Genomic DNA, 27,999 nt, shown 5'->3' on the forward strand with positions numbered 1-27,999 from the left:
TCACTTGCGCCTGCCAAAGATGGACTTCTTGCCAGGGTTCTTGTTGCCCACCCTCAAACCAATGAGGAGCCGGGCTTTCTCCTCCTCTTCCTGCTGTTGCATGTTGATGTTTGATTTAGTCTCTAGCTTTCCCCGGACCTCAGACCCTGTTGCAGACTTCAGCCTTAGCTTCTCTTTGATTACCTGATAGGTTAGAGAGTAAAAAGGAAGGTAAATATTAGTGGGACAGGCTGAATAAATCAAGATAAATCAAGTCAATGAAGATTTATTAAACTTAACGTGAAGGCACAATAGGGCAATTCAAATTATAAAATGATCTCCACTTTCAAGAAGCATACCGTCTAAAGTCCATTCTAAAACTGAGTTTGTGTAAGCCCTGAGTTCCCAAAAAAAATCAACAGTAGTTAACAGAGGAAACAGTAAAGATTCAGTCCAATCATCTTGAGCAAAGTCACTCACTTCATTCACCTGCCCTTTCCCAAGACTGCTATTAATGTATTCTACAATAAGATGCTCCAGAGCAGGGCCTTCCTGGTGGTGCAAGGGGTTAACCATTGCACTATGAAGCAATCCGCAGCCTCTGCAGCGCGAGTTTGATCCCTGGCCAGCCAGGGAGAAACCCACATGGCGCAGCAGACCTCTCCTGACTTGCCCGCTGCTCCCCTCAGCAGTGTACTTGGGTCAATCTGCCTGTTCTGTTCCCCACTCTGTCTCTGGTGAATCCTCTCACCCCCCACATCTCTGGCCTATACCCCAGCTCTTGTATGCATAAATAAATAAATCTTTAAAAAAATAAAATAAAATGTTCCTGAGCAGAGGACCTGCTTGCTACCCTGCTAACCAAACAGCCATGAACTCTGGTGGGATACCTGCGCAACCAGGGCTTTGCGGCTGTCCCTCTTGACAGCCATGGCAAAGTCCAGCCATGTCCATGTGTTGTTGTGATACTCTAGACAGGGGAGCACCAGGTTAAGGTCACCCCAGTCCACACTGTTCTTCTCACCCTGTGAGAGGAGGAGGGAGAGAGAAAAGAAGAGGGAAGAAACATATCAATTGTTATTTTTAGTCCAAGCCAGTACTTGAGCCCAAGTCTAGTGAGCCCCTTCCCATAGTGATAACCTACAGATAGTGATGTCCCTCTACCTCGGCCTAGTAATGGTGCTCACTCCTGGAGAGGAGAGCAGAGGGAAGCAGATGTAGCACTCACAGACTAGTTTCACAAGCTGAAATCTGTCTTTAATCTCTGATTTTATCTGGTTCACTTCCCACCCTGTTCTAAAAAATGCTGGGGAGGAGCAGACCTTGTAGCTGACACATAGTGGAACTTGTGGGATCTTTATGTAGATGAAGGAGTTGTTCATGGCCGCTCGCTCTTTCATTTTGTCAATATCATCCACTGGGTGCTAGGACAAGCAGGAAAATTATGAGTCCCTAAAATCATCAGAAGAAACTTAAGACTCCAAACATCCTACTCCCCTGGAAAAGATGCAAAGGAAACAGAAGAAATCCTCAGCTAGGCCAAACCCAGCTCCCATTTTTCTGTCTTTAAGAGCATGTCAGGTACCTCAGGTGCTTTGCGAAATGACCTCCTGACCCCAGAACTCCGATTCAAGCCCTGTGCTACACCCTTCCCAGGGCCCAGGGGTGCTGCATCATCTGTCGCCATCAGCTGCCGAGGCTTCACCACTGGTATTCCTATGAAAAAGCAAGCACACCAGCTGTCGTCCTCTTTCTGAAGCTTCAGTTGTCTCTGGGACCGTTACCCCATTTCTTCTGGAGTTCCACCACAAAAGTTCTCACCAGTAGTCACCAGTTTGGATTTATCTTCTTCATCACCAACCTCATCATCTTCCACACTTCGGCCAGGAAAGAAAAAACCCATTATTCTATGGAAGAACTGGTGTGTCAGCTGGATGGTGAGAGGCACCACATTTACCTAAAGAGGAAAAAGGCTGAAGAAGCAATTAAGCTCAGACATCATCCCTCAGTTTTCCTAACCCTAATATAGCATCAGGTAACACAAAGAAAGCTTCTGACTGCTCCTTCTTCCTGGGTACCCAAAGGACTGTTTACTAACCTCAAAGTGCTCCTTAACAGAGATACCCCCAACAGGGGGTCGGACTTTGCTGAAGAGGCGTAGGGCCAGCTGTCGTCCAGATTGGCAGGAGCTCTGGGGCCGCAGGACTACCTGTAGGGTAGAGTGATAAATCAACCCACAAATCTTCTACAGACTTAGAAGGGAAGCAATGGTCTTACTAAGCTAGACAAGCTTCCACCATTTCAGATCACCACATTGTTGGCAAGAGAGGGTTTATGTGGGAGGACTTTTACAAATGCTCTGTAGTAGGTAGCATGTGAATGGCGAGGAATGGGGAAATGACTTGCCTTGTAGACAGCATTGGGCAGGAGGTTGTTCATGGTGAACCAGCCCAACTCCAGAAGATGTTCTGCTGTATCATCAGACTTATTCACCTATAAAAGACGGATAGCCCACCACCCAATCCACTATAATAAGCATTTCTCAGGAGCCGTCTAGAGAATTGCTATATATCCTATTGTTTTCAGCTTCTCCATGTTTAATCCCTATTTTTTGCTATCTCTTTCAATGTTAAAAAGTCAATACATCCTATAATCCAGAGTTTCTCATGGGTACTCCAGGTCTCACTGGTACTAAATGTCAGCATTACTTCTCATTCACTGTGACACTCAAAATGGTCTCACTTCCAAATGTCCAGGAGCTTGTGGAAGGGACTCAGACTTCCATGCAAAGAGGAACTGCAGGAAAGCTGAATGCTAGTATAGAATTAATGGTTCTTTTACAAGTTGGACTTGGAAGATTATTCCTTCTGGGCATTTCTAGAGATACTAGTCAATGAAGGAAGCATTTGATCAAGTTTATGTATATCTCTATTATTTCACATTACAAACATGTCTAAGGGGAGCTCTGCTCATGTCTCTATCATTAATAATCATATAATAATTAGCCCCTTTTTGTTTTACTTTTTTTGTGAATCAGACATCTGAAATAGGTCAATGCCTCTCAATACAGCTGCCATTCTGTGACCGTATATGCCCAATACCTTGCTGTACAGGAACCGCTGCAGCTCCAGTTCAGCTATTCCTAGCTGTCCATCTTCCTCTGTCAGACGCCACCGTGCCTGAGCAAAATAGAACTCAGTGCGACGAACCACACTCACATCTTCTTGCTGCTTTCGCAGCTCCATCTTGTTGGCCTGCTGCAACTGGAAATCCTTGAAACACCTATAAATGGACAGCAGGAGCAAAGTTAACAAGGGTAAAAGAGTTGGGGGTGGTGCAGAATGCTCTAGGTGATATAGGAGGAAAACTCCGAAGATGGACCTATTCTGGAACATTTATTCCCTAAAGTTTTTTCATGGATTTCCTGCTCTCCTCACCTTGAAGCACAGAAGCACAAACCCCATCTTTCAGGTCTATACCTTACTGATAAAGTAGCATCTTCCCACTAATAACCCTTATGGTTATATCTGCAATTGTGAAGATATCTTCCTTGCAGTTCAGCTGCATAGTATCAAGGTCACAAAAGTGATCAATCCCAACTACCCATTTTTCTCCCTTCCCTAGAGGTATATTATTGAAAAATCAAAGGATTTTCTTGGCCAAGTCCAACAAGGCTCATTCAGAAAGGGATGCCAGAATCTACAACAACAGCCTTTGATAACACATACTGGATTCTTGGGCATCCCTGGTGGCGCAGGTGGTTGAGCACCGCCCTGTGAAGCTGTCTGCAGCCTCTGCAGTGCAGGTTCAATCCCAGCCAGCCAAGGAGAAACCCACTTGGTGCAGCAGACCTCTCCTGTCTCACCCACTGCTCCCCTCAGCAGTGTATTTCGTTAGTCTGCCTGTTCTGTGCCCCACTCTGTTTTTGGTGAATCCTCTCACCCTCCCGTACATCTGGCCTGTATCCCGGTTCTTATATAAGTAAATAAATCTTTAAAAAAAAAAACAAAAAACACATACTGGACTCTTAAGAACACAGAAAAGAAAGAGAAATCCACTCAAGTGTGGCACTGAAAAGCGCAGGTAAAGAATGCTAGGGCACCTGATGAGGATATTAAGTTCTTCACTTTCCAGCTGTAGGTTGGCCTTCTCCTGGTTTAGCTGCAACTGAAGCTTTTGGTTCAGGTCAAGCAAATTCTCATTCTTGCTGTCATCCTGCAAAGACTAAGGACAGGAGAAAGAAAGAGGTGATTTCCCTTGCTCTAGGAGACCTCCCTAGCTTCAAACCGGCCAGGTCACTACCTTCATGATAGAATACATCTGTTTTTCCAGCTGCCGTATCTGGGCCACATGCTGCCGCACAGCCTCCTGCAAATGTAATATGCTGGTGCGCTGCTCCTCAGGATTGCTAGAGATCTCCAGCTGGAACCTGACCCGCTGCTTTTTCTCACTGTGCTCCTAAAGAAATGGAAAAGGAAATGACAAGATTTTTTAATAAACAAGTATTACCATAAAGTAGAACAGAAAAAGAACAGGAAACAGAGATCTCCAAAAAAAGAAAAGAAAATTGGGGGTCTCTTCTAGAAATTCTATCACTGTGTAATAACAAGAGCAAGGAATGGGCCAATACAGAAGATTTAATAATTTGGATTTCACTATAAGCCAGTCTCACAAATGGAGATGAAGATGGAAGTGGGGGGCAGCTACTGTTTTCAGAGGTATTTAGGTGACTGAGTAGAGAACTGACCAAGAAAAACAATCAAGTAAACAAGCTCGGACATTTCCAAGGTAAGTGATATTTCAACTGCCATTACTGACTAATAGAGGATGCACCAACCACAAGGCCCTTTTTCCATTTGAAGCATGGCTTTTCTTTTTGGACTCCAAATGAAGGACAGGGTCCAGTGGTTCCCGTGAGCCTAAATGGAGTTCCGACAGGGCCCATGCGCACCTTCCGCTTGGGTTCTACATGGAGCAGCAGGTTGTTGACAATGTCCAGGATCATGGCATACTGAGCCGGGTTGGTGGAGATTTCCAGCTCATGATGGATGAGGGTGAAGGTATCCACAGCCCCTATGTAATTGTTAGCAGCTAAATAAGAAGTTCAAGTTTCTCCTTAACTATTTACCCCACCTCCTAACCCATATCTGGAGCCAATCCTATTAACCCCATAGAAAGGGATTGTGAGACATCCTTATGGGTGGAAATATATTTACATATTTCAGAATCAAATAATACTCATTCACCCCAGTTTCCTCCAAGAGTACAGGATATTCTTACCCAAGAACTTACAAAATATAGAGCCAACTCTAATGTTAATGCCTGCTGCACACTGACACTTTAAATAACAGTACTGTCTCAAGATCACTAAGAAAATAACTAGTCTCACAAGTTCCCTAGTTCCTTCCTAAAAGCCTTTCATGTCCTGAATACCTTCCTGCTTCTTTAGGAGATCTTCCTTTTCCTGGTTCTCATGAACCTCAGGTGGCTTAATCTGAGTTGCAAGCTCAGGATCGATGTCATGGCTGTAACTAATATAGTACATTCGGCAGTTGCAACGCGAAATGATCCTCTGGACTTGCTGGGCTTGTTGCGCCTCAGCTGGCTGGTTCCAATCTGGGAAGAGGTGAGAAAGACATTCTCAATAGAGGTATTTTTGAGAGTCTCCCAGCTATGTGTGATGTCTAAAGAACTCCAGACACTTCCAACCAGCCCTAACACAAAATGGTCCTACTCCAGCATATTTTTGTCTTAAGAGGAGGTAAGGAAATGAGGCCCCTTTGGGGTGCCCTCACTACAGGATGGGGTGGAGGAAAAAGCGAACCTGTGGTGGTGGTGACCATGCCTCCCACTGCCTGCCCGCTCTCCATCAGCTCCTGGACAGAGTCCAGACTACGCTGCCGGTGCTCTTCAATATTCTTCACCTAAAGACAGAGATACAGATACCTGGGTCACAGATCTCCACACGATGTTAAGTAGTGATACTATCTAGAGTTCATCCGTCTGGAATAGCTTAAAGGATCTCCTAAAACGGAGAACATATGTCTATTCCTTCTATCCCAGACCACCAAAATTTCCAAACTCAACTGAGTTATGTGCACATTTTGCCAGGCCCACATGCCTCAGTCCAGAAAGACAAGCTAAGTTAAGATCAAATCAGGGGCCTCCCGGTGGCGCAGCGGTTGAGTGCTGGGTTGCGAAGCTGCCCGCAGCCTCTGCAGCGCCGGTTCAATCCCCGGCTGCTCCCCGGCCACCGGAGGAGGGTCCCGCATGGCACGCAGACCTCTCCTGCCGCCAGCTGCGCCCCTCAGCAGTGTGCTTTGGTCCTTCTGCCTGCTCTGCTCCCCGCTCTGGCTCTGGTGAATTCTCTCACCCTCCCGCGCTTCTGACTGTACCCAGTGCTTGTATAAATAAATACATAAATCGTTTAAAAAAATATATCAAATCATGGCCCAAATCACACCCATTAAGATAGCTACTTTCAAAAAAATAGTAATAATAGGTGCTGGCAAGGATGTACAGAAATTAGAACCCTGTACATTGTTCGTGGGAAAGTAAAATGGTACGGACACTTTGTAAAACAGTGTGGCAATTCCTCAAAATACTAAAAATCAAATTATTCAATGACCCAGCAATTCCTCTTCTGCCTATATATCTAAAAGAATTGAAAACAGCGTCTTAAAGAGGTATTTGTACAACCATAATCGTAACAGCATTGTTTACAATAGCTAGAGTATGGAAGCAACCCAAGTGTCCATCAGTGGGTGAATGGATAAGCAATATATGGCATATATATTATTATTCCACCTTAAAGCAATATATGGCATATCCATTATTATTCTGCCTTAAAGGAAGAAAATTCTACTACAACATGGATGAACCTGGAGAACATTATATTAAGTGAAATAAGCCAGTCAAATACTATGATTCTGCTTATATAAGATAGTAGTCAAAATCATAAAGAAAGAAAGTACAGGGCCTCCCTGGTGGCGCAAGGGGTTAAACATCGCACTATGAAGCAATCCACAGCCTCTGTAGCATGAGTTTGATCCCTCCCCGGCCAGGGAGCAACCCATATGGCGAGGCACACCTCTCCTGTCTCACCCGCTGCTCCCCTCAGCAGTGTATTTCAGTCATTCTGCCTGTTCTGCTCCCGACTCTGTCTCTGGTGAATTGTTTCACCCCTGCCCCCCCTCCCCAGCATCTCTGGCCTGTACCCCAGCTTATATGCATAAAAAAATAAATCTTTTAAAAAAAGAAAGTACAATGGGTGTTTGCCAGGGACTGGGAGACAGGAGAGTTATGTTTGATGGGTGTAGTTTCAGCTTTACCAAGATGAAAAGAGGGCCTCATGTTGGCGCAGGCAGTTGAGTGCAGTGCTGTGAAGCTGTCCGTAGCCTCTGCAGCATGGGTTTGATCCCGGCCGGCCAAGGAGATTCCCACATGGCGCGGCACACCTCTCCTGTCTTGCCCGCTGCTCCCCTCAGCAGTGTATTTCGTCAGTCTGCCTGTTCTGTTCCCCACTCTGTCTCTGGTGAATCCTCTCACCCTCCCGCGCATCTGGCCTGAACACTGGCTCTTGTATGCATGAATAAATCAATCTTAAAAATAAATAAATAGGGCCTCCCCGGTGGCGCAGCGGTTGAGTGCTGGGTTGCGAAGCTGCCCACGGCCTCTGCGACGCCGGTTCGGTCCCCGACTGCTCCCCGGCCACCTGAGGAGGGTCCCACATGGCGCGCAGACCTCTCCTGCCGCCCGCTGCTCCCCTCAGCAGTGTACTTCGGTCCTTCTGCCTGTTCTGCTCCCTGCTCTGGCTCTGGTGAATTCTCTCACCCTCCCGGCTTCTGACTGTACCCAGTGCATGTATAAACCAAACAAACAAACAAACAAATAGATAAATAAATAAATAAGACATGCCTCTAGAAAATTTAAAAAAATAAATAAAAATAAATAAATAAATAAATAAATGTCCCCTATATTTAAAAAAAAAAAAAGATGAAAAGAATTACTGAGACGGATGGGGGTGAAGGCTATACAACATTATGAATATATTTAACACCACTAGACTGTATACTTAAAAATGGTTTAAGAGAGTAAGTTTTATGTATATTTTATTTTTTTTAATGATTTATTTATTTACGCATACAAAAACCGGGTACCTACCAGAGGTGCTGGGGGGGGGGGGTAAAAGGATTCACCAGAGACAGAGTGGGGAGCAGAACAGGCAGAATGACTGAAATACACTGCTGAGGGTGAGCAGTGGTTGTGACAGGAGAGGTCTGCTGCACCATGTGGGTAACTCCCTGGCTGGCTGGGGATCAAACTTGTGCTGCAGAGGCTGCAGACAGCTTCACAGTGCTGAGCTCAACCCCTTGAGCCACCAGGGAGGCCCAATTTTATGTATATTTTAGCAGAATAGAAGTAGGAAAAAAAAATCAAAAAATCTTCAGAAGGAGAAATACCAGATGGTGTCACTAATATGTGGAATATAAAGTAACTAAATTAATAGTCAGGTAAGAAAAAGCTGAGACACTAACTCTTGACAGCTGACTACAGAACTGCAGGACCAAGTCGGGAGAGGTGTGGGAGAGAAAGAACAAAGAGGGAAGAAAGCACAATGGTCTATGGTAGTGGAGTATGGGTGAGCTGATGGTAGATATACTATGATGGTAATACTATGATGGGGAAATAAAATTAAAAGAAATAAAATTAAAAAAAAATAAAACCACCAATGACTTTCCCGCCCACTTTAGTAATTCATCTATCTGTGCTGCTATTTTCTGTCTTCAGGCAACCACTCTGACACTGTTGCCAAGGGGGAAAAGGACTCAATTCTTTTGAGTCTCTCTGCCAAGCTGAAGTCAAAGTGAGTAACAGAATGAGTAATATGGGAAGACCATTAAGTAGATCTGCCAAGTCACAAAAAAATTCAAACAGGAAAGGCAAGATCAAATCCCTCCCACCTAAGCCCAAGGACATTCCACTATAGTGCTAATATCAGAGCTCAAAAAAGGGGTTCACTTGCATGCCTTAGAGAAGCAGAAAATGGGAGATAGGCAGGTCTTGCATAACTCATCCTTTCTACTTCTGCATGAGTAGTTAATACCTTCTGTGCCTACCTCCTGAGACTACTGGTAAAGGGCATGGAGTGCCTGAACCACAACTATATTATCAGCATAATCTCTCACATTACCAATCACTTATTGGTTTAACATCTGATTTAAATGCTCACTACCATTTCTATAATTACACTTGAGGTTGCCTGGAGTGAGCCCTAAGATCAATGGAGTAAGAAGTACCAGCCAGGGAGGAGGAAAGAGGAATCAGTTTTATCCCCATTAAATAGAACAACAGGGCCTCCCTGGTGGCGCAAGGAGTTAAGCACAGCACTAGGAAGCCATCCGCAGCCTCTGCAACGTGAGTTCAATCCCCAGCCAGCCAGGGAGCAACCCACATGGCGCAGCACACCTCTCCTGACTTGTCCGCTGCTCCCCTCAGCAGTGTATTTCATCAATCTGCCTGTTCTGTACCCCGCTCTGTCTCTGGTGAATCCTCTCACCACCCGCATCTCTGGCCTGTACCCCAGCTCTTGTATGCATAAATAAATAAATCTTTAAAAAAAAATAAAATAAATATAACAGCAAATGAGGTTATGAGATTGGTCCTTATCACAGTAAGCTGGATCCAGCAACTCATTTGAGTGCACCATCTTCAGCACAATACACACACTTAACACCTGGTACATAAGTGATGGCAATGCAGAATATTGGCTAGGTACATCTTGTAACCACTAGATCTCCCAATAATTCTAATATTATATCCTAGAAATTACAATGCAAATTCAGTTTTACCAAGAAACGGCACAGTCCCTGCCAAGTGCTCACAATCTCACCATCTAACAAAAACATCTTGACACATACTTAAACCTCCCAGACATACTGACTTTTAAAAAATTAAAAGACTACTTTCTATCAGGAAGTTTTACTTATATCAAAGTACTTTGTGTAGGGTAAAGAAAATATCAGGCTTTTCTGCCCTTCCGCCATCAGGATAGATGATGGATCCTTGTCCTGAATGCATGCCTGATGGCGGGCACCTGGAATAGGGCGTGGGCCTAGGTAGATGGGATTCAGCTGAGCTAAGACTGTGCTTTTTTAAGGGCGGAGTCACGGAGACGCCAGCAGCAGCAGCCAAAGCAGAAGCCGAGAAGCAGCAGAACGAACGCCGGAGAGTCCAGAAAGAGTGAAGACTTGCTGGGGGGCTGGGAGGCTGGCAGGCCTCCCAGCCCCCCAGCCAGTACCCCTGCCTGCCATATGCCCGGTGAACCCCAAATAAAGGACCTGCAAAACTACTGAGGACTCTGACTCCTCCTTTACCCGGTCTGCATGGGATCAGAAAACCTGCACTGTGGCCATTCCTGACCTTACACTTTGTTACTGGAATTTTTCAACAATCTTGTGTGGGTGAAGTACTAACTCCATTTTACAAATAAATGTGAGTTCCCCAGTTCCCGGCTACTATAACAGCAAAGCTGGCATTAGAAATCACATAACCTGACTCCTAGACAAGCACTCTTTTTTTCTTTTTTTCCTGAAGATTTATCTATTTATGCACACAAGAACTGGGGTGTAGGCCAGAGGTGTATGTGGGGGGGTGAGAGGATTCACCAGAAACAAGTGGGGAGCAGAACAGGCAGATCTACTGAAATACACTGCAGAGGGGCGCAGCGGGTGAGACAGCAGAGGTCTGCTGCGCCATGTGTGTCAGCTCCCTGGCCAGTGATCATCATGCCACAGTGGCTGGCGATAGCTTGATAGCTCTGAGACTTTAACCCCTACACCACCTGACAAGGCCTGACAAGCACTCTTTCTATGTGACCTACTGCCTTGCTGAAACAACGAATCATCTTCCTAAGAGAAAAGGGAAGTAGAGAGCTTATCCAAATTCCCTGATTTACTGCCTAGTTTTCTTGGCTGCCTGCTGATTAGAGTGATCTTATTAAATGGGATCAGCAATCTTTTCAAAAAGTAAACAAGTTCCAGTCTAAATTCTAGTGCTAGGATGTGAGAATTTCCCTTGCAAAGAAACAGAAGAGCATGAACTTTAAAAAAATAAACATGTACTCATTGACCAAAGACAGATAACAATCTCTACATTCAAGGTGATATCAACCTCACTATTATTCTTAGCAGCAATAGGTACTGTCAAGAGTCTTGCAGCTATTCTGGTAGAAGGGTTAACTGTGGAAAAATGGGTTAAATTATAGGCTTTTCTCAGCCCTGCTGACTAACCTCTAACCACAGCTGTCGGCCATCCTGCTCAGTGGGGCTGCTTTCAGTGGTAGCAAAGTACTGCATGCCATCCAACAGGCACGTCCAGGATGTCTTTTGTTTTAATGTGTCACCGTACCAGGCTGGATGATGTTGACACTGCAGCAGCTGGGCCTTGGCAGCTGACACAATGACACAGCCTTCTGTTTCTGCTCCACGAAGAACCATCTGAGACAAAAGCAGGGTCACAGCATCAAGGCCGCTGCAAATGGTTCTAATTCTGGCTTACTGAGTGAACTCACCTGGCTTTTCGTCATGGAAGTGATTACCCATGATACCTACTGGAAGGAGTAGTTTTGGGGGCTCTATTCACCCATTCTTTTTACAGATACGGGAAAGTAAACAAATTTGATCACAATCTAGCCCAATGTTAGGGTGCTCTGGTGAAATACCTGACAGTTGACAAGCTCAATAAGGCAGTTTCGGTTATATATATCATCTGTCTGGCAGGCAGCAATGCCACACAACTGGTCGCTCACACCTGACTCCTCTTCTGTGAACACTACAAACCTATCTGTTTCTTCAATTAGTTTCTGCAACATGTAGGCACCTGGAAGAGAAACACAAAACGAGGAAAAGTCACCATCTCAAGGCAGCAAGATCATAACCAGGCCAAAACAATCTTCCTGCAATTTCTCTAGCTAAGGAAAACTAGAAAATATTCTCCCCAGCCCAACCTACTTCATGACCCTTGAGGACAAAATAAGGGTTGACATTTCATTTCCCTCTTATTTTAATACAAGTAACAGATTCCCAAACAAACTTAGAAACGCTCTCTAATTGTAGCATTTTTCTTTCTTATGCATATCCATCTCTGGATACCATTCCAGGAACTTCTCCCCCATTTTTGTTCCAAATGGGGGATGTGCTCCAAACCTGAATTCAACAACTCTACACTTCCAAGACAGTTACCTCCTGGTTCTCCTCTTTCTCATACTGTTACCATTATGCCAGTAACTGGCTCAAAGTCTCAGTCATCTGTTTGAACTCATTCTTCTAACCAATTGTCAGATCACTTATATGCACAGTAACATTTCTATCCATCCCCTCATCTCCATTCCTTCTATCTCTACTTTGCTCAGGTCCTCCTGGCCTCTAGTTGAGATATCATAATAATTTTCTAATTTGTCTAACCAATTTCAGTTTCTTTCTCCCCAGTACTCTTACACACCATTGTCAGACTGATTTACCTAAAAGTAAAACTCTAATGACACTTAAAAACTCTAACGACACTTAAAGGCCTTCATTAGTTCACCATTGTCTACTGAATAAGGATCAAAATCTCCTTAGCCTTTAGTGATCCACCTCTCCTTTTCAGCGTCTTCTCTCACTCCTCTCCTTCAGCAAATCTCTATGCCAGTCAAACTGTTCACTCACCTTTGGGCAAACTGAACTCTTACCTACTTCACTCTATTCAGGTTGTTCCTTCTTCCCTGAATTTCTACATGTTCAAATCTTAATAAGTCTTTAAGGTCCAGCTCAAATGCTACTTCGAGTGAACCCTTCCCTGATCACACTCCCTCCTTCACTCCAGTGAAGAACAGCTCCCATATTGTTGAATTTCTCTCCTGTGGCATTTATCACTTTTCACCTTGTTCTTAAGTGCACCATAAATTTGTATTTCTTGGACCTCCCTGCTGGTGGCGCAGGGTTTAAGTCTCAGCGCTATCACACTATTGCCACTGTGGCCTGAGTATGATCCACGCCCCAACCAATCCCCCTCTCTCCCCCCTTGCCAAGGAGCAGCAGACCTCTCTGTCTTGCCCGCTGCCCCCCTCAGCAGTGTATTTCAGTAGACCTATTCTGCTCCCCACTCTGTCTCTAGTGAATCCTCTCAACCCCGCACCTCTAGCCTATACCCCAGTTCTTGTATGCCTAAATAAATAAATCATAAAAAATAGTCTCTTTCCCAGTAGACAGAGATATCCAGAGAATATCTAAATCTCCACTGGTTGGAAAGATGGCACACTGAGCAAGAAAAGCAGAGTAAACAACAACTGGAAAGTCCCCCACCTTTGGCCTACACCCCAGTTCTTGTATGCATAAATAAAAAATTCTTTTTTTAAAAAAATTTGTATTTCTCTGTATTTGTTGTTCCCTCTCCCTAAAATGCCCTCTCCTTTTTCCTCATCCACAGAACTTTTACTCATCTCTTAAGACCCATCTTAATTATCATCTCTGTGAAGCCTTTCCAGACTTACCTAAACTCTTAAATATTTTCTTTTTCTTTAAGATTTATTTAATTATGCACGTAAGAGCCGGGGTGCAGGCCAAAGACATGTGTGTGGGGTTGGGGGTGGGGGAGAGGATTCACCAGACAGAGTGAGGAGCAGAACAAGCAGATGTACTGAAATACTCTGCTAAGGGGAACAGCAGGCAAGACAGGAGAGGTCTGCTGTGCCATGTGGGTCACCTCCCTGGCCGGGGATCAAACTCGTGCTGCAGAGGCTGCAGATAGCTTCATAGTGCTGCATCTTAACCCCTTGCACCACCAGGGAGGCCCCTCCTAAATATTTTCTTACTGAACATTGTTACAAAGCATTTTCATAATGACACAATAATTTTTATGACCACCAGTTTCTGAACTCTCCTCACCTTTGTATTGCCAATGTCTAGGCTCATGTGGGGATTAGAAATCCTCAATAAAACCAAAATGAACCTAAGAATGCATGACTGGGTTAATGAATGAACTAATCTTAGCTCACCCAGAGACAATAAACTTGTTGAGGTAAGTAGAATGTCATACATTCTATATCCCTCATTGAACAGGCACAATGCTTTGTGCCTGTTAAGTAGTCAATAAATATTTGTTGACTAAACAGCTTAATTCATCAAAGCACAAAGCAATTCTCTAATCCTTTGCTTTTTTCCCCTATTCAGCCTGTTTTGGCCCCTTTACCCCTTCCTGATCCTTTTCTCCTGGCTAGAGAACCAGATCTTCAATTCTCTCATATTTCTGCTGGGCAAGACTTAAGTGTCCTAATAGGGAAGAATAATAGTTTTATCTCTATGCCCAGATGGAACCTGTCATTATTTAGACCTCAAACTCCTGTCCAAGACCATATCCACAGTCTTAAACCTAACCCTGGGGAGTCTTATCACCCTAACTTACCTCCTGATGACCCCTTATCAGGCTGTCCACTATAGCTGGGAGTGCTGATGGGGGCTGGGGCACTGGTCAGGACGCTCTGTTTTGGCTTCTTGGCTGGCAAATGGGGATCAATCTTTAACCCCTTCAGGGCCTCAGTAGAGAGATTACGTTTGAGCACAGCTGCCTTTTTGTAGCCATCATATAAACCAAAGGCAATATCCCGATTGGTGGTTGTCCAAGAAGCCCGTAAATCTACCAAGTGCAGCTGGTGTGTGTGAATGGCAGGATCCCCAAGTCGAGTAGAGAGACTCTAAGAAACAGGAAAAGAATCTTAGGGTAGCATGGAAACTCCCACCTAGACCACAAATGCAGAGATAGGAAAAAAATCTCATTAAAAAAGAAACTTGTTTTAGGGGAGAGGAGAAGACCCCAGAGAAAGAAACACTAAGGGAACATAGCATGTGCATTAAATTAAACTCTTCACTACAACCACCGTATTTTCAATGACTGAGAATTTAACATACAATCTCCTTAAAAGATTAAGAAATAATAATAAGATGCTAAGAAATATTTTACTCTCCTTCCTAAGGGTAAGAGGCTATCTTTAGGAGACAGAAAAAAAAGAATTTTCAGAAAGATGGATGCTAACACAGCTGACACAGACAGTACATGAGAAAGTAATGATATTTATGCTAAGGTTATAGTTAGGAATGTGACCAGGAACTTAGTCTAACACTTACTGTTATGGATTCAATTGTGTCTCCCCAAAATTCACAGATTCAGGCCACAACTCCTAATGAGATAGTATTTGGAAATAGGGCCTTTAAGGAGGCAATTAAGTTTAGATAAGGTCATAAGGACGAGGTCCTGATGAGGAGATTAGTGTCTTATAAGACTCCAAAGAGCTTTTTCCGCCCTCTCTTTTCCCACCATGTGAAGACAAAGAGAGAAGGCAGCTGTACACAAGCAGGGGAAAGAGCCCTTCCCAGAAGCTGACCAGGCTGGCACCCAGGCTCTCCAAAAACAAATTTCTGGTATTTAAGCCATCCAGGCTATGGTAAATTGTAATGGCAGCTGAAGTAGACTGAGACACCTATTGATAGAATAAGGTGGTAAAGAGATTGTGCCGGGCAGTACCTCCTCAGCCATGCGGTTACTGTGCCGTTGGTAGGTGAGGGAGGATAGGCTCAGTAAGTGGGTCTTTGTCACCAAAGGATCGAGGCAGTGATCAGCATTCTCTTCAGTGGGTGAGGCCATCAAGTGAACAGTCACCTGACTTAGATCACTAACCATCTGGGTCACACTCCAGTCAGAGATGAGGCGCCGCATCACTGTGCCCGCTGAGGAAAGAAGGCATCCCAGTATAAAAGTGTGTGACAGGAAGAGGAAACGAAGGGGACAGAGAAAGGGAGAGAAAACAAGGAATGTGCTAGGAGAAACGAGGGAGTCTTTAACCTTACCTTGAGGTATAAGCCGCTGAGTTCCCCGAGTGAAGACATGGCCCTGACTGCACTCAATCTGGATGCCCCGATGCTGGGCAAATGAGGCCCAATAATGTACCTGGCAATAAGACAGTGTAACACTGAGCAAAGGTTGACAGGAGAAAGATGACTGTGAGAGAATAAGAGAAAAATAGAGAAGGGGAACAGAATTGAGCATGTCAGCAGGGTCATCAGAGCCTGACCTGCAGCTGGGGGAAGAGTGCAGTATAGGAAAGCTGCTTGTAGTGCTGGCCAAGTTTCTTCTTACTGGGTTTCAGGTTATTGAAGAGCTTTCCCCTGCAGATAGGTCTTGTCACACTAGTCCAAGTGGCCCAGAAGTTTTGCATCCAACGCAGCGTACTACTATATAGCAGAATTCGCGGCTGAGACATCGCTGCAAAGGAAAGGATTGACATTTCCTAGCTGTGGTTGAATCTCAGAGATGAAGTTAAATCCTTCCCTAGCTTCAGGTTTTAAAGGTTTAGAAACCTAGCGCTCAACCTCATAACTTAACACACTATGCCTTCTCCTTTCAAAGATCCAAACTCTGCTTTCAATAACGCTCTCCAAAAGAAAAAAAAAAAGGTGCTAACCCAATTCTCCCTTTCTCATGCCCCTCCCCAACGAGCCAAGTTGAAATCCTCAAATTCTAAGCCCATCCTCCCAGCCCTTCATCCCCAAGGCCCCAGACCCAAGCCTCACTCCCGCTGTGCCGAGTCAGATCCATCTTGATGGAGAGATTGAGGTTCTCAGAACGGAAGGCCCGGTAGGAGTCATGGAGTTGGCCCACGGGCACCTCGGGGAGGAACTCTGGGGCCCGCAACGTGACACTATGATGGTCATGGGGGTTCCCGTGGCATAGCCACTGCAGGTCCAGTGTCATGCAGAGGTCAGGGAGGTGAAGGAAGCAGCAGTCGTCATACCTGCCTCACAAGAGAGGCCCAACCCTCAGTGCCCTTGTCACTTGAAGCCCCTCAGCTTCCACCCTTATTCCCCTCTCCCTCCGCCCTGATTCCCTCACCCTGTGGAGGTCCAACCATCATGCCACTTACTTAGAAGCTGTTCTCACGTTGACATCCAAGTCACCCTTGAACACAAACTGACCAGCTTTCCAATGGAAAGACAGGTGGCTCCACTCCCAGTGCATATTTTCAGTTGTATTGTATGGATCCTGTAACCATCCCCAAGAACTTGGTGAGATACGGATGAGTACCACCCTCACCTCCTAAGTCAGTACCCTTCTCTCTTCCCTGATAGCATCTTAATAGGAAAACAACTGCTCTGGATCCCTCACCTCAGTCGCCAGCTGGTGCAGGTTTGCCTGTTCAATGTCCATGTGCCAGTCCCCGTGGAAGAGAAGACGGCTCTTGTCCCACCAGGGCAGAGGTGGGCTGGGGTCAGCTGAGGGCTTGGTCAAGAGGTCAACAGACTGTCCAATTAGTGTCCAGGCTGGATCCCAGCATGGGCCCCATACCACAGTATACTGGAAGATTTCCGCTGGGGTATAGGAGCAAAGGGTACAGCTTATTATACAGCTTCATCCCTCTCACTTCACTCCAGAAGGGTGTCAGCTCACCCTCGCACTCAGTCATCACAAACATCCCTCAACCAAACCAGCTGCCCTCCCCTACTCACAGTGAAAATCATGGTAGAATTTGAGTGGCGGCATGTTCCTCTCTACTGCCACATTACCCCACAGATGCCCCAAGTGCAGAATTTGACGCCGACGGGAACAAGGCTGACCACTCTGCTCCGTGCCCACAAGCCGACCTGTCAGTCTCCAGTCACGAATCTCAAACAGGTACCGGGGATAGTCTCTTATCCGAACTGTTATCACAGGGAGGACACACACTGCTATTCAGGGGGCTGCGTCAGTACTCAGGCATCTTCCCCCCAAAACTACCTTTATTTTTCTATTTTACAAAGTCATCTGACAGAACAAGAGCTGGCAGTTGGTAACAAAGCTGAAAAAGGGCATGAAGACTCTGAACAGAAAGTGAGGGATAAAATAGTGAGATCCAAGAGCCAAACTAACCCTGAAGATGACGTGTTGCTTTTCACCAAGTAGCTTCAGGGTGAAATTCAGGAACAAAGAAAGGGAACCCCACCCATCCCACTGCGCCCATCCAAAGAACAGCCACAGTTCTCAAAATAACCAAGCTCATCTGTAATCACTCAAAGACCTCCTGGAGCTTTAAGCATAAACACCAGGCTCTGCAAATAAAGAAGCACCACTTACCCAGAAAAGTCTTGACACTGCACTTGAGCATACGACACCACTGAATAACAAGATCGACCCCCTCTGCAGGAAATGGGCTGCCTGGATCAAGCTCTCGAACCTGCTCTATCACACGCTCAGGCCCATGGAAGGAGGCATCTGCCAGAGCCACGAGCTCTAGCCCTGCCAGGCTCCAAGTGAGCAGCGCCCGGCGCATGGGTGTGTTGCCATAGAGACGACGGGAACGCTGGATGTAGATTTCAATGTTTTTGTGTTCCAAAGATGCATAAAGCTCCTCAATTTTGCGTGCTGGCAGCAACTCCCCATGCTGCTTCCGAAGGGCAGCCACTTTGGCATCAAGCAGTTGCAGCCTTTTGGCACTCTCCTTACTTTCATCCTTCATTAGTTCATAGTTATCACGGAGCTTCACCTCAAAAATGTCATCCAAGAAAACCCAGGAGAAGTGTTGAACCTTCAAGAGTAGATCAGGTGGGAGTGGGGCGGGACTTGAAGAGGTCTGAGCATGAGCTCCTTGATGGAGCCCCTTCAGCCATTTCTGTACTCCCACTGCCTCATCTAAAGTTCGAGAGAAGTCATACTGATAAGGAAACTCCACTGAGACTGAGCCCAGAGAGAGGAGCCAAACACGATTCCGGAGGGTCTGCAGTACAGGGAAGGGGTTCCGATGGAGGATCATTTCCTCCAGTTCAGGTAGCAGCTGCAACTCGACCTCCTTGAAGTTGAAAATGCCATTCCCATCAAAGCCAGCAGCCAGCTCTGGACAATAAGCCTGTAGTGAACCCCCGTGCCGACTCAGCGACACACTCTCTGCAGCCAGAGTAATGAACTTGTCCTCAGCTACAAAAGCTGTCAGTTTGGCTGTGCTCACCTCTAATGTAAGGTTTAGCAGCCGCTTTGGAGGAGATGGCTCAGGGGGACGGCCTTCTAGCTCAGCAGCAGTTCCTGGAGTCTCCAGCTCAAGGAGTGAAACAGTCCCAGGAAGCAGAGTGGCTCTTAGTAGGTCTCGGTTCTGAAGGGTGGCCAGGACATGCTGGTACAGGTACATGTGATCTTGGGGGCTCCAGAGTAAAGTCAGTCCTGCACCACACTGAACCTTTAGGGAGCAAGAGAAAAGGATCTGTCAATTACCATGACCAGGAATAGGAGACGGCAGGCATTATTATACACGTACATCTGGCTCAAGAACCACTTCCACCCACAAGACTTTGCTGAGTAACCACATTAATTATGCCCTGGCCGTGTTCCCCTCAACAATAATGTGCTGAGCTAACATTTCTAACTGATTTTATACTTAAGGGCACTTATGCTTCTTAAGTTCTTCTCAACTAGCTTCTAAATTGGGTAAAGACCCTGTATATTAATGCTTTGGTATCTACCATGGAATAGCCAGTAAACACAACACACGCTCAATAAATCATTTGGTCTTAAATTTCTATTTATGAAAATGCTTCATTCCATTGATTACAACTTCAATTAATTCCCAAAAAAGGATAAAAAGCATGGACCATACACATTAACACAGTAATTGACATAGAATATAATATGAAAAGTATGTCTCAAAGAGGGGAGCACAGTCCTTGTCAGCTTGGAAAACAAAGTCAGTTCTGAGTAGCTAAGTGGACACAGAAAATTTAAACTCCAAGAGAAAAATTCCTTTAATTCCAGCCTCTGAGAAGGAAATCCCTCAGTTTCCAAAGGAAGGTGAGGTCTGACAAACAGGAAGGTATCCCACTCTCCTCCTAAGAGTCTCACATATGGTACCCTGAGGAGAGAAACTAGAAAGACTCTCAAAACTTGCCAGTGCCTCCATCTTCAGATCCCATCCAGCCTTTTGGCAAGCTCAGTGCTTCAGCAAAATGACACCAGATCATGATCTTTAAAAAGCTCTTTGTTCTTCAGAAATGTAAACTGAAATATTTATAGCTTCAATTATTTAAATCTGGTATCTGCTTCAAAATAATCCAGGAGACGGGCTACTGGCAGGATTATAGCTGGAACAAGTTGGCACTAAGTTGGTAATTTTACTAAAGCACAGTAGGAATACAGAAAGTTCATATATTTTCTCTAATTGTGTATGAATTTTAAGTCCTATAATAAAAAGTCAAAAATGTACAGAACAAGTCAGGACAAAAAAGTACATCAGGTGTTGTATTTCTCATTAGATAAGTTTCATATGACTCAAAAGATTAAGAAATGTTCTAAGCCAAGGTAAGACCCAACCTGACTCCACCTCCCCACAGAAGCATTACCTCTAGAGAGCGGGTGCTGCTGTGATAGGTGACAGAGAGCATGGAGAGGCTGAGTACTGGAGCAGGGATGTCAGGAGCCTTGCAACAGGGCTGCATCTTCTCTGTGACTGACTTCACCAGCGCAAGCACAAGTCCCTGAATACCCACAGTTGAGGTTTCAGCACTGCCCAGGACAGTCAGCGTGTCCAGTCGGACTTCTGAAGCACCTAACATCCAGAAATCCACATCAGCCTTGGTTCTCAGTTCTCAAATGGCAACTTCAGTCCTCATTCTTTCTTACTTATAGCCTTCACTTTAACTCATCTTTATTCCCCACACCTCCCTAAGTTTATTTCTTGCATTTTAGGCAAATTTTTCCTTTCCCATCTCTTGGGTCCTTGCTTCCAAAATGACCAAGAAGGAATAATGGTCATGCCGAAAAAGGACCATGGCCACGGGCAGCCTATCTGCAACACTAACTGCACCCGACGTATGCCCAAGGGCAAGGCCACTGAGAAGTCCATCATTAAATGTCGGGGAGGCCACAGCCATCAGGGATATATCTGAAGCAAGTGTCTTTGAAGCCTATGTGCTTCCCAAGCTGGAACTACATGACTGTGTGAGTGATGCCTTTCACAGCAAGGTAGGCAGGAACTGTTTTGGCAAAACCCAGAAGGTTCAAACACCTCCACCCCAATTTAGACCCACAGCTGCTGCCCTACGACCTCCCCCAAAGCCCATGTAAAGAAGCCAAGTTCTTAAAGACTGATGAAAAATTCCTCTGGGGAGAAACAAAATAGAAATCATACTTAAAAAATATTTTTTTTCCTTTTCCCATCTTAACCTAACTAGATCACCTGGCAGAGTCAAAGAAGTTCCTTAGCTCCTGCAAATTGCCCAGAGGCAAGAACTAAAACACAAGGAAATAAAAAAATGCAGGGGTCTCATTCTCTTGATCAGACGTCACAGCTAAGTCCTATCCTTACACATCTTGCTTGAAACTTTTCTCATAAGCCCTTAAAAAACATCAAAAAGTCCAATAGTTATAGAAGGCTTTGCAGCAACTGATGCCAATAATCTGCTTCATTATATGAGAACAGACTAAACCAGCATAACCTACTTAGGTTACAAACTACATACTTCAGTATAGACTCTCTGTTCCACTTACCAACCAGGGCAGCAAGGGTGAACAAGTTCATGTCCTCCACCTTCAAGTCTACCTTCCACAATAATGACACAGATTCCCCGAATGAAGATTCCCTAGAGACGGCTGACTTCCCAGATTGTGGGCTCATCAAGGACAAGATCCGAGAGAGACACTGGGCACAGGTGTCCGATGCTTCTACCTGCAGTCCTCGGATGGTACAATCAAGAAAGAGGGTATCTGACTGAGTGCTGGACAAGCCCAGTGGCTGGTTATAGCTACCCTACAAAAGAAGCAGAGGAAGGTCATTAGGAACATGCATATGGTTCTGTAATACTCAGATGTATCACCTGATGGTGTGCAGTACAGTGAAGCACAACAGGATGAGGAAACCACATGGGTCCCTGTTCACCAATATCCCCACGTACCTGTAGTGTGAAGGAATCCAAGACAAGCGCTTCACCCCAAACATGCATATTGGGTGGATGTGGTGCCCGCTGAATGTGGGAGTCACTGCCCACGCGCCAGCAAAGGTGGTCCACAGTTAGGACACCCCGCTGATGGATACTTTGTGGCCTCAGGTGCTGGTAATCTGAACAAAGAAGGTGAAAGAGAGGAGTTCTGTGGAGGTGCTGTGGCCATCAAATAGGTCCAGCTCCACTAGTGGACAGATTTTCCCATTCCAGAGCCTTACCCAAAGAGATGGAATTGAATCCCAAGGCAAAGGGTGGTGTATCTCCAAGCTGAATGGAAATGTTGACATTGGAAATGGAGGTGCTAACGATGATGGGAGCCAGGATTTGGGGCAAGGTTCTGCATAGGGACAAGACATCATTGTTTGATGAGGAGAGAATTGTAGCTTCCTATCATAGAGCAGATTCCTGAAGCTCTCAAAATCAGATGAGATTTATGGTCTTTCTTAGGATGGTATGCAACCAGAACATAAATGACTGAATTTGTCAGCTTGCTGCTATTCCCAATGTAATCTGCAGGAACATCAGAAAGGCATCAGGTGGAACCACATGAAATTGTTTTTTTTTTCTTGTTTGTTTGTTTGTTTACTACTTAGAACTGGGGTGTAGGCCAGAGGTGCAAGGGGAGAAAGGATTTACCAGAGACAGAGAGGGGAGCAGAAAAAGCAGATCTACTGAAATACACACTGCTAAGGGAAGCAGAGGGGAAGACAGGAGAGGTCTGCTGCACCGTATGTGGGTTAGTTCCTTGGCCAGGGATCAAACTCAGGCCACAGAGCTGATAGTGCTGAGATTTAACCCCTAGGCCACCAGGGAAGCCTGAAATTGCTATTTTCGTAGGCCAAATGTGGTGAACATCAGCCTATCATATGATTCAGTCTAATACAAACAATGAGCATCACTTTCAAACATTAACCTTAAATTTTCTCTGCAACAAAACTACACGTTGCATACACAAAGACATATTGCACTGCTGACAAGACCTGTCAACTTACAATCCAAGACAGATATGCTACTATTTGTCATTTATAAGTTCAGGTCAACAAATATTTATTTTGGATAATAAGACTGTGCTAGATATGGAAGACACTCAAACAAGGAGGGTATGACCCTATCATCAAAGAGCCTATGGGAAAGATATTTAATATGGGATTGCTACTGAAACCAGGCTATTGAGACTGAGGTTTGGTGAGCACAAACAATCAAGCATGTATTTAACACAAGATGCCATTGTGGTAAAAGAATCCCAGATTCGCCTCATCAGAAGGTGGCTGAAAAAGATTACACTGACCTTTTTTTCCTTTGCTTAAGAACAGAAGAACTAGACCCTTGGGTCTCTAGTGTTAGCATATGCAGCCAGTGAGAGAATTCCTGGTGCCGGTAATGAATAAAGCAAGTGTTCAGAACCAAGGAGGCTGAAAGGTCAATGGTGGTCACCTGGAAATGAGAACACCAGAAATGTGGGCTTGGGCTTTACAGGCTCCTAATACAATGGTGTTAGGAAACAGCAGAGAAAGGAGTGTTTCCTGAAAGCACACTCATCATACCTGCAAACTAGCCTTGAGGGAGTTGAGACAGACAATGCGCTGGCGGCTCTGGGACAGCAACAACCCATCTGTAAGGACACAGGGCAGATCAGAGAGCACTGGAAGTGCAAAAGATAAAACTAGGAGAGGATCAGAGGGAGGCAAGGAGAGGAACAGACTGTCAACTACACTCAGGAGTTGGAGTTCTTTCATCTTAGTATGTTCCGTCCTCCTCTTCCTCCCCAGTTACACTGATATTAAATGAAGAAGACCACATGGAAAATGAGGAAAGAGAGTGCCTGATCTCCCGTTCTCTCTCAGTACCAGTATCCCCACCCATGAACCTTTCAGGAGGAGTTCAGTGCTCATTTGCGCCATATCAGAGTTTGCTGTGAAGCTTCGAAGGGGCAGCTGATCCTCATCACAGTGGTACAGGAAATGCAGCAGCTTTACTGTCCAATTCAGGTGCCTGGACCAGAGAAACTCTGGCTCAGAAAGATGTGGAATGCCCCTCTTACTCATTTTTTCCCCACAGACAAGCTCAGTGCAGCTATAATGCTGCCTATGGAGATCCCAGACATATGCACTAACCATTGCTCTCCATACTTTTGTGGAGACCTCACCTCTTTTGACTATTCATGGACAGCACTACACTTGTGATCTCCATCTTCATCTTGACCTGGTCTGGCAGCTGCTGAAGGAAGTATAGGCCAGGCAGAGTTGGTTCGGCCAAGTTCTCTGTCACCTCTGTAAACATGAATGCATAACACAAGGACCATGAATCCCTAACTCTATGAATTCTCCCAAAATTCCCTTCCATCTTTGGTCAAATCCTTTTTATTTTTTTTCAATTTATTTATTTATTTTATACAGGAACCGGGGTACAGGCCAGATGTGCAGCAGGGTGAGAGGATTCACCAGAGACAGAGCGGGGAACAGAACAGGCAGACTGACGAAATACACTGCTGAGGAGAGCAGCGGGCGGCACAGGAAAGGTCTGCCGTGCCTGGTCAAATCCTCTTACATAAAGCAGGTTAAGCAAATGCCCAATCTTAGATGCAGATACCTTCTGTACTTCACTCCCCAAAGTCTAAAAATTAGGATGTGTTAACAGATTGGCATAATGGAAAGAATATGGATATTAGGGCCAAAAGAGTTAAAGTCCATTTTTACTACTCCCCTCAGCAATGCCTTCAGTCTGTCTGCCTGTTCTGCTCCCCGCTCTGTCTCTGGTGAATCCCCTCACACTCCCGTGCTTCTGGCCTGTACCCCAGTTCTTCTATAAAAATAAATACATTTCTTAAAAAAAAAAAAAAAAAAGAAGTAACCACTAAATGTGAGTTCTTGCACACACCATAAGCAAACACTCTATTTCCTCTGGTTATCCTCAGGGTCAAAGGTCATAATGAATAACAAACGAGTAGTAACACCTAAATGAGCCGTGAGAACAGTATTTTTTTCTATTTCCAAAATAATCCTGAGTTAGGCAGACAAAACTCGCTGGCTAGGGCCTTACCTGAACAAAGAACAGGTTTAGGTGCCAGGCTGGGACCCTGGCGCAGCAACTGACTATGGAAGAGGCCTTCGTGCAGTTCAGCATGGAGCGTCCACACATCCAGGGTGATCGCCTTCAGTTGTCGACTACTGATACCCACCTCTAGACACAGCTTTAGGGCCAGTGAGACCTCGGCAAGGCAGGTGTCCTCCTGCAGGGAAGATAAGTCTCTAAGGTTGTGTACTTGTAGGGAACTTGGGAATGTGGAGTCAAAATGTAGTGATCTGGAACACTACCCTGAGGAACTCCAGTAAGGACACATTATCTAGAATATGAGTCCTAAGCACCTTTATGTCTTATGCCCAGATGGAAAAAAAGCATCTAAATGACCATGGGATACTCACCAGCTGGCCACTCTTTAGAACTTTGCTGTTGATCTGACTTAGGCTCACCTCACATTTTAGCCTGGAAAAGGAAAAAAAATTAAGATGCTGGCCTTTGTCCTCACTATTTACCTTCAGTCAAGCTTTCTTGGCTGGAAGGGACAAGGCAAAAAGTACCTATTCTTAGTGTTTCCTCAAATTGCACAGAATGAGAACTCGACACCTTGTAAGACGTCTTTGACACAAACCCACCCTGAAACAATTCCCAGGTAAGAATAGGACTACCAAATCCTCTATTTCCTGGTGCTTACCTTTTCCCATCACTATCCAAATGAAAGCTGCATTCTCTGATCTGAATATGCCACAAGGATTCAGATGTAGCCACTTGGAGTACCATGATATTTATAGATTCTACATGAATGGAGAAAAGCTGAAAGGAAGAAGCAAAGATGAACCATAATTAATATCAAGGCGCTGCCCTTCCTTTTCAGTAGATAGCAAGAGACAATATTCCTAGTATTAATGCCTCCAAAATAGAAGGACCCACCCAATGCTCCTAAGTCAGTCATCCCTAAATAGTCCCAGAAAGAGGGTACAGTCTCACCTGGCAGAAGATCTTTAATAAGGATGGGCTAAATGACAGCTCCTTTTGATGTACCCCAGTGTTCTTAGAGAATGGGGCAAACAGGCTAGAAACCTTCTGTAGGTCCCTTCTGATCCGTACTTCTCCAAAACACAATGCCACATAGTTTCTGTTTTTTCTGTCCAGAAAAGAAACCTCATTGCAAGCAGGTTCATCCTTCCCATAGCAGACCCTTCCCCTCCCTCACATTCACTCTCCCATCCTCCCTTGCAATGTAGCTCAAGATATGGAGGGTAGTCTCTTAGTAGTTACAGTATCCACCTCAGAAAATAATAGCTTCCAGACTAATGGGAGAGAAACATCAGCAAGAATCCACTTTCCTCCTTGTTTTATGAGACATATATTGAAGATTCTCTTTCTGCAAATCCCAATCCAAAAATATTCCCCTGGGGAAGAATGAGGATAGAGTACTTACGGCAAATCATGGCTAAGTAGTTTGCTGGAAATCCACAGGCTATCAATTTCCTAAAACAGTGTGGGAGAAAGCTTTGTATACTAGCTGTGGGGTAAGCCATGAACAATCTGACAAGCCAGCAAAGGTTCTAAGAAAATAAGTGCTATAACCCATCCTCTAAATACTCTCCACTCCATTTCCACCAGCTTCTCTCCTCAGCATTGTATCATGTTCCTCACAATGATGTTAGTTGAAATTGCTTTGTACTTCTCTTTCTGGTTTCTCTGCTTCCCCTCTTAAATTAGAACAGTAACTCCTATTTTCTATTACTTTCTTTTGTGCTTTACTTTTGATTTTTCAAAATGCCCTAGAGACTCTGTGCCTTATATACATTTTTTAACAGAACTTGGATCAATCCTAGTATTCCCAAACTAACTCTAAAATCATTTTTACAAAGTTGGATTAACTAGGAAAAGTCACTCCCAATTTTTAAAAAGGAAATTAAAAACTGAAATTCAGCAAAATCAACTCTACATACATACCCAGGGAGTTCCCCAGGACTCACCACTGTTTGCTGGTGCTGCTGAAATTTAAGACTGACATTTTGGATCCAAAAAAAGGAGCCAATCTTTAGCTCTGCCTGCAGCTTCCGCTGACACCAATTGGTGGCCAATCTGACCACAAGCCACCTGCAGAAAAATTCCTATGAGTTCACAGGACCCTCTTCCAATTAATGGCTTCTGACAACCCTTTGCTGGTCCTAGAAGGCCTTGCAAAGGGTTATCTTCTGAAGCTGGTAACTTTCTTGTCTCCCTAAACACCACTCTGTCGCATACTTTCAGCCACACTGATCAGAACCCTAACAGCCCAGAGTGTCCCTTGCATCAAGATAAATGAGAAAAGCTAAGCCCCACCCTTTAAGTTGGGGACAAAAAAAACAAACAAACATGGAATTCCCCAAATCTTTAGAGATCCCAGAGGTAACGAGAAGAGGACCCAACAGCAGCCAAAGTACAACCAGCCATGTTAGACATGCATTACATACTCCCTCAAAAGGGTCTCAGTCTCCGCCCTCCCGACAGGTGTCCCCGAGACGGCACAGCGGGGTCAACCGGCCAGCTCGCTTGCCACTTTCTCCAGGAAGTCTGACTTGTTCCTGCTCCCCAGGGCGCAGCTGCAGGTGCCCTTCGCACTCGGCGAAGGGGACACTCACGGGAGAGAGGACTGCAAGGGGGCCCAGGGAGCTAGCCCCCCCCAACACACCCCTATTCAGTTCCTAGCCACAGCATATTGTCAGGCCTCGCCCCGCTCCAGCGTCCCTGCGCTCCCAGCGCCTCCTCACCAGCTCCGGCTTACGCCCCCGCATCTCGTCGTGCGCCCCCTCCTCGCCCCCTCCCTCCCGCCGCCCGCGCACAGACCCCTCCTGCTCCTCCCCACTCCCGTGCGCCCCTTTCCAGCTTGTGCCCCCTCCTCAATCTTTCTGCCCCCCACCCCTCACCCTCGCTGTAGCCGGGCATCCGCTCACCGGCCAAGGAAGACGGCGCCAATCGCAAGCAACAGCAAGGCCAACAGCGCGACGAAGAACAGGGGCAT

The 27,999-nt window shown here is 45.3% G+C and overlaps 1 protein-coding gene across 3 annotated transcripts; it reads right to left on the minus strand.

Annotated features, from left to right (window-relative positions):
* On the minus strand, nt 1–27,999 carry BLTP2 (bridge-like lipid transfer protein family member 2; the record flags this gene model as incomplete). 3 transcript variants are annotated; one of them, XM_084238620.1, is made up of 39 exons in its annotated part: nt 1–183; nt 870–1,004; nt 1,302–1,403; nt 1,565–1,695; nt 1,801–1,936; nt 2,078–2,188; nt 2,386–2,472; nt 3,081–3,261; nt 4,082–4,203; nt 4,282–4,437; nt 4,931–5,052; nt 5,413–5,595; nt 5,804–5,903; nt 11,271–11,477; nt 11,702–11,859; nt 14,422–14,710; nt 15,538–15,740; nt 15,861–15,960; nt 16,085–16,275; nt 16,584–16,804; nt 16,934–17,052; nt 17,176–17,378; nt 17,517–17,708; nt 18,121–19,213; nt 20,370–20,575; nt 21,517–21,775; nt 21,921–22,084; nt 22,187–22,305; nt 23,257–23,402; nt 23,513–23,580; nt 23,836–23,960; nt 24,115–24,238; nt 25,008–25,197; nt 25,391–25,451; nt 25,681–25,799; nt 25,974–26,121; nt 26,428–26,477; nt 26,972–27,095; nt 27,932–27,999. In XM_084238620.1, the coding sequence occupies 39 exons, from the start codon at nt 27,997–27,999 to the stop codon at nt 1–3; spliced, it is 6,696 nt and encodes a 2,231-aa protein (XP_084094746.1). The 3 variants fall into 3 exon arrangements, with proteins under 3 accessions (XP_084094746.1, XP_084094745.1, XP_084094747.1); XM_084238619.1 differs by having other exon boundaries at nt 23,251–23,402; XM_084238621.1 differs by lacking the exon at nt 27,932–27,999 and having other exon boundaries at nt 25,947–26,121; nt 26,972–27,088.

Source organism: Talpa europaea (assembly GCF_964194135.1).
Source record: "Talpa europaea genome assembly, chromosome: 7".
Taxonomy (NCBI): domain Eukaryota; kingdom Metazoa; phylum Chordata; class Mammalia; order Eulipotyphla; family Talpidae; genus Talpa; species Talpa europaea.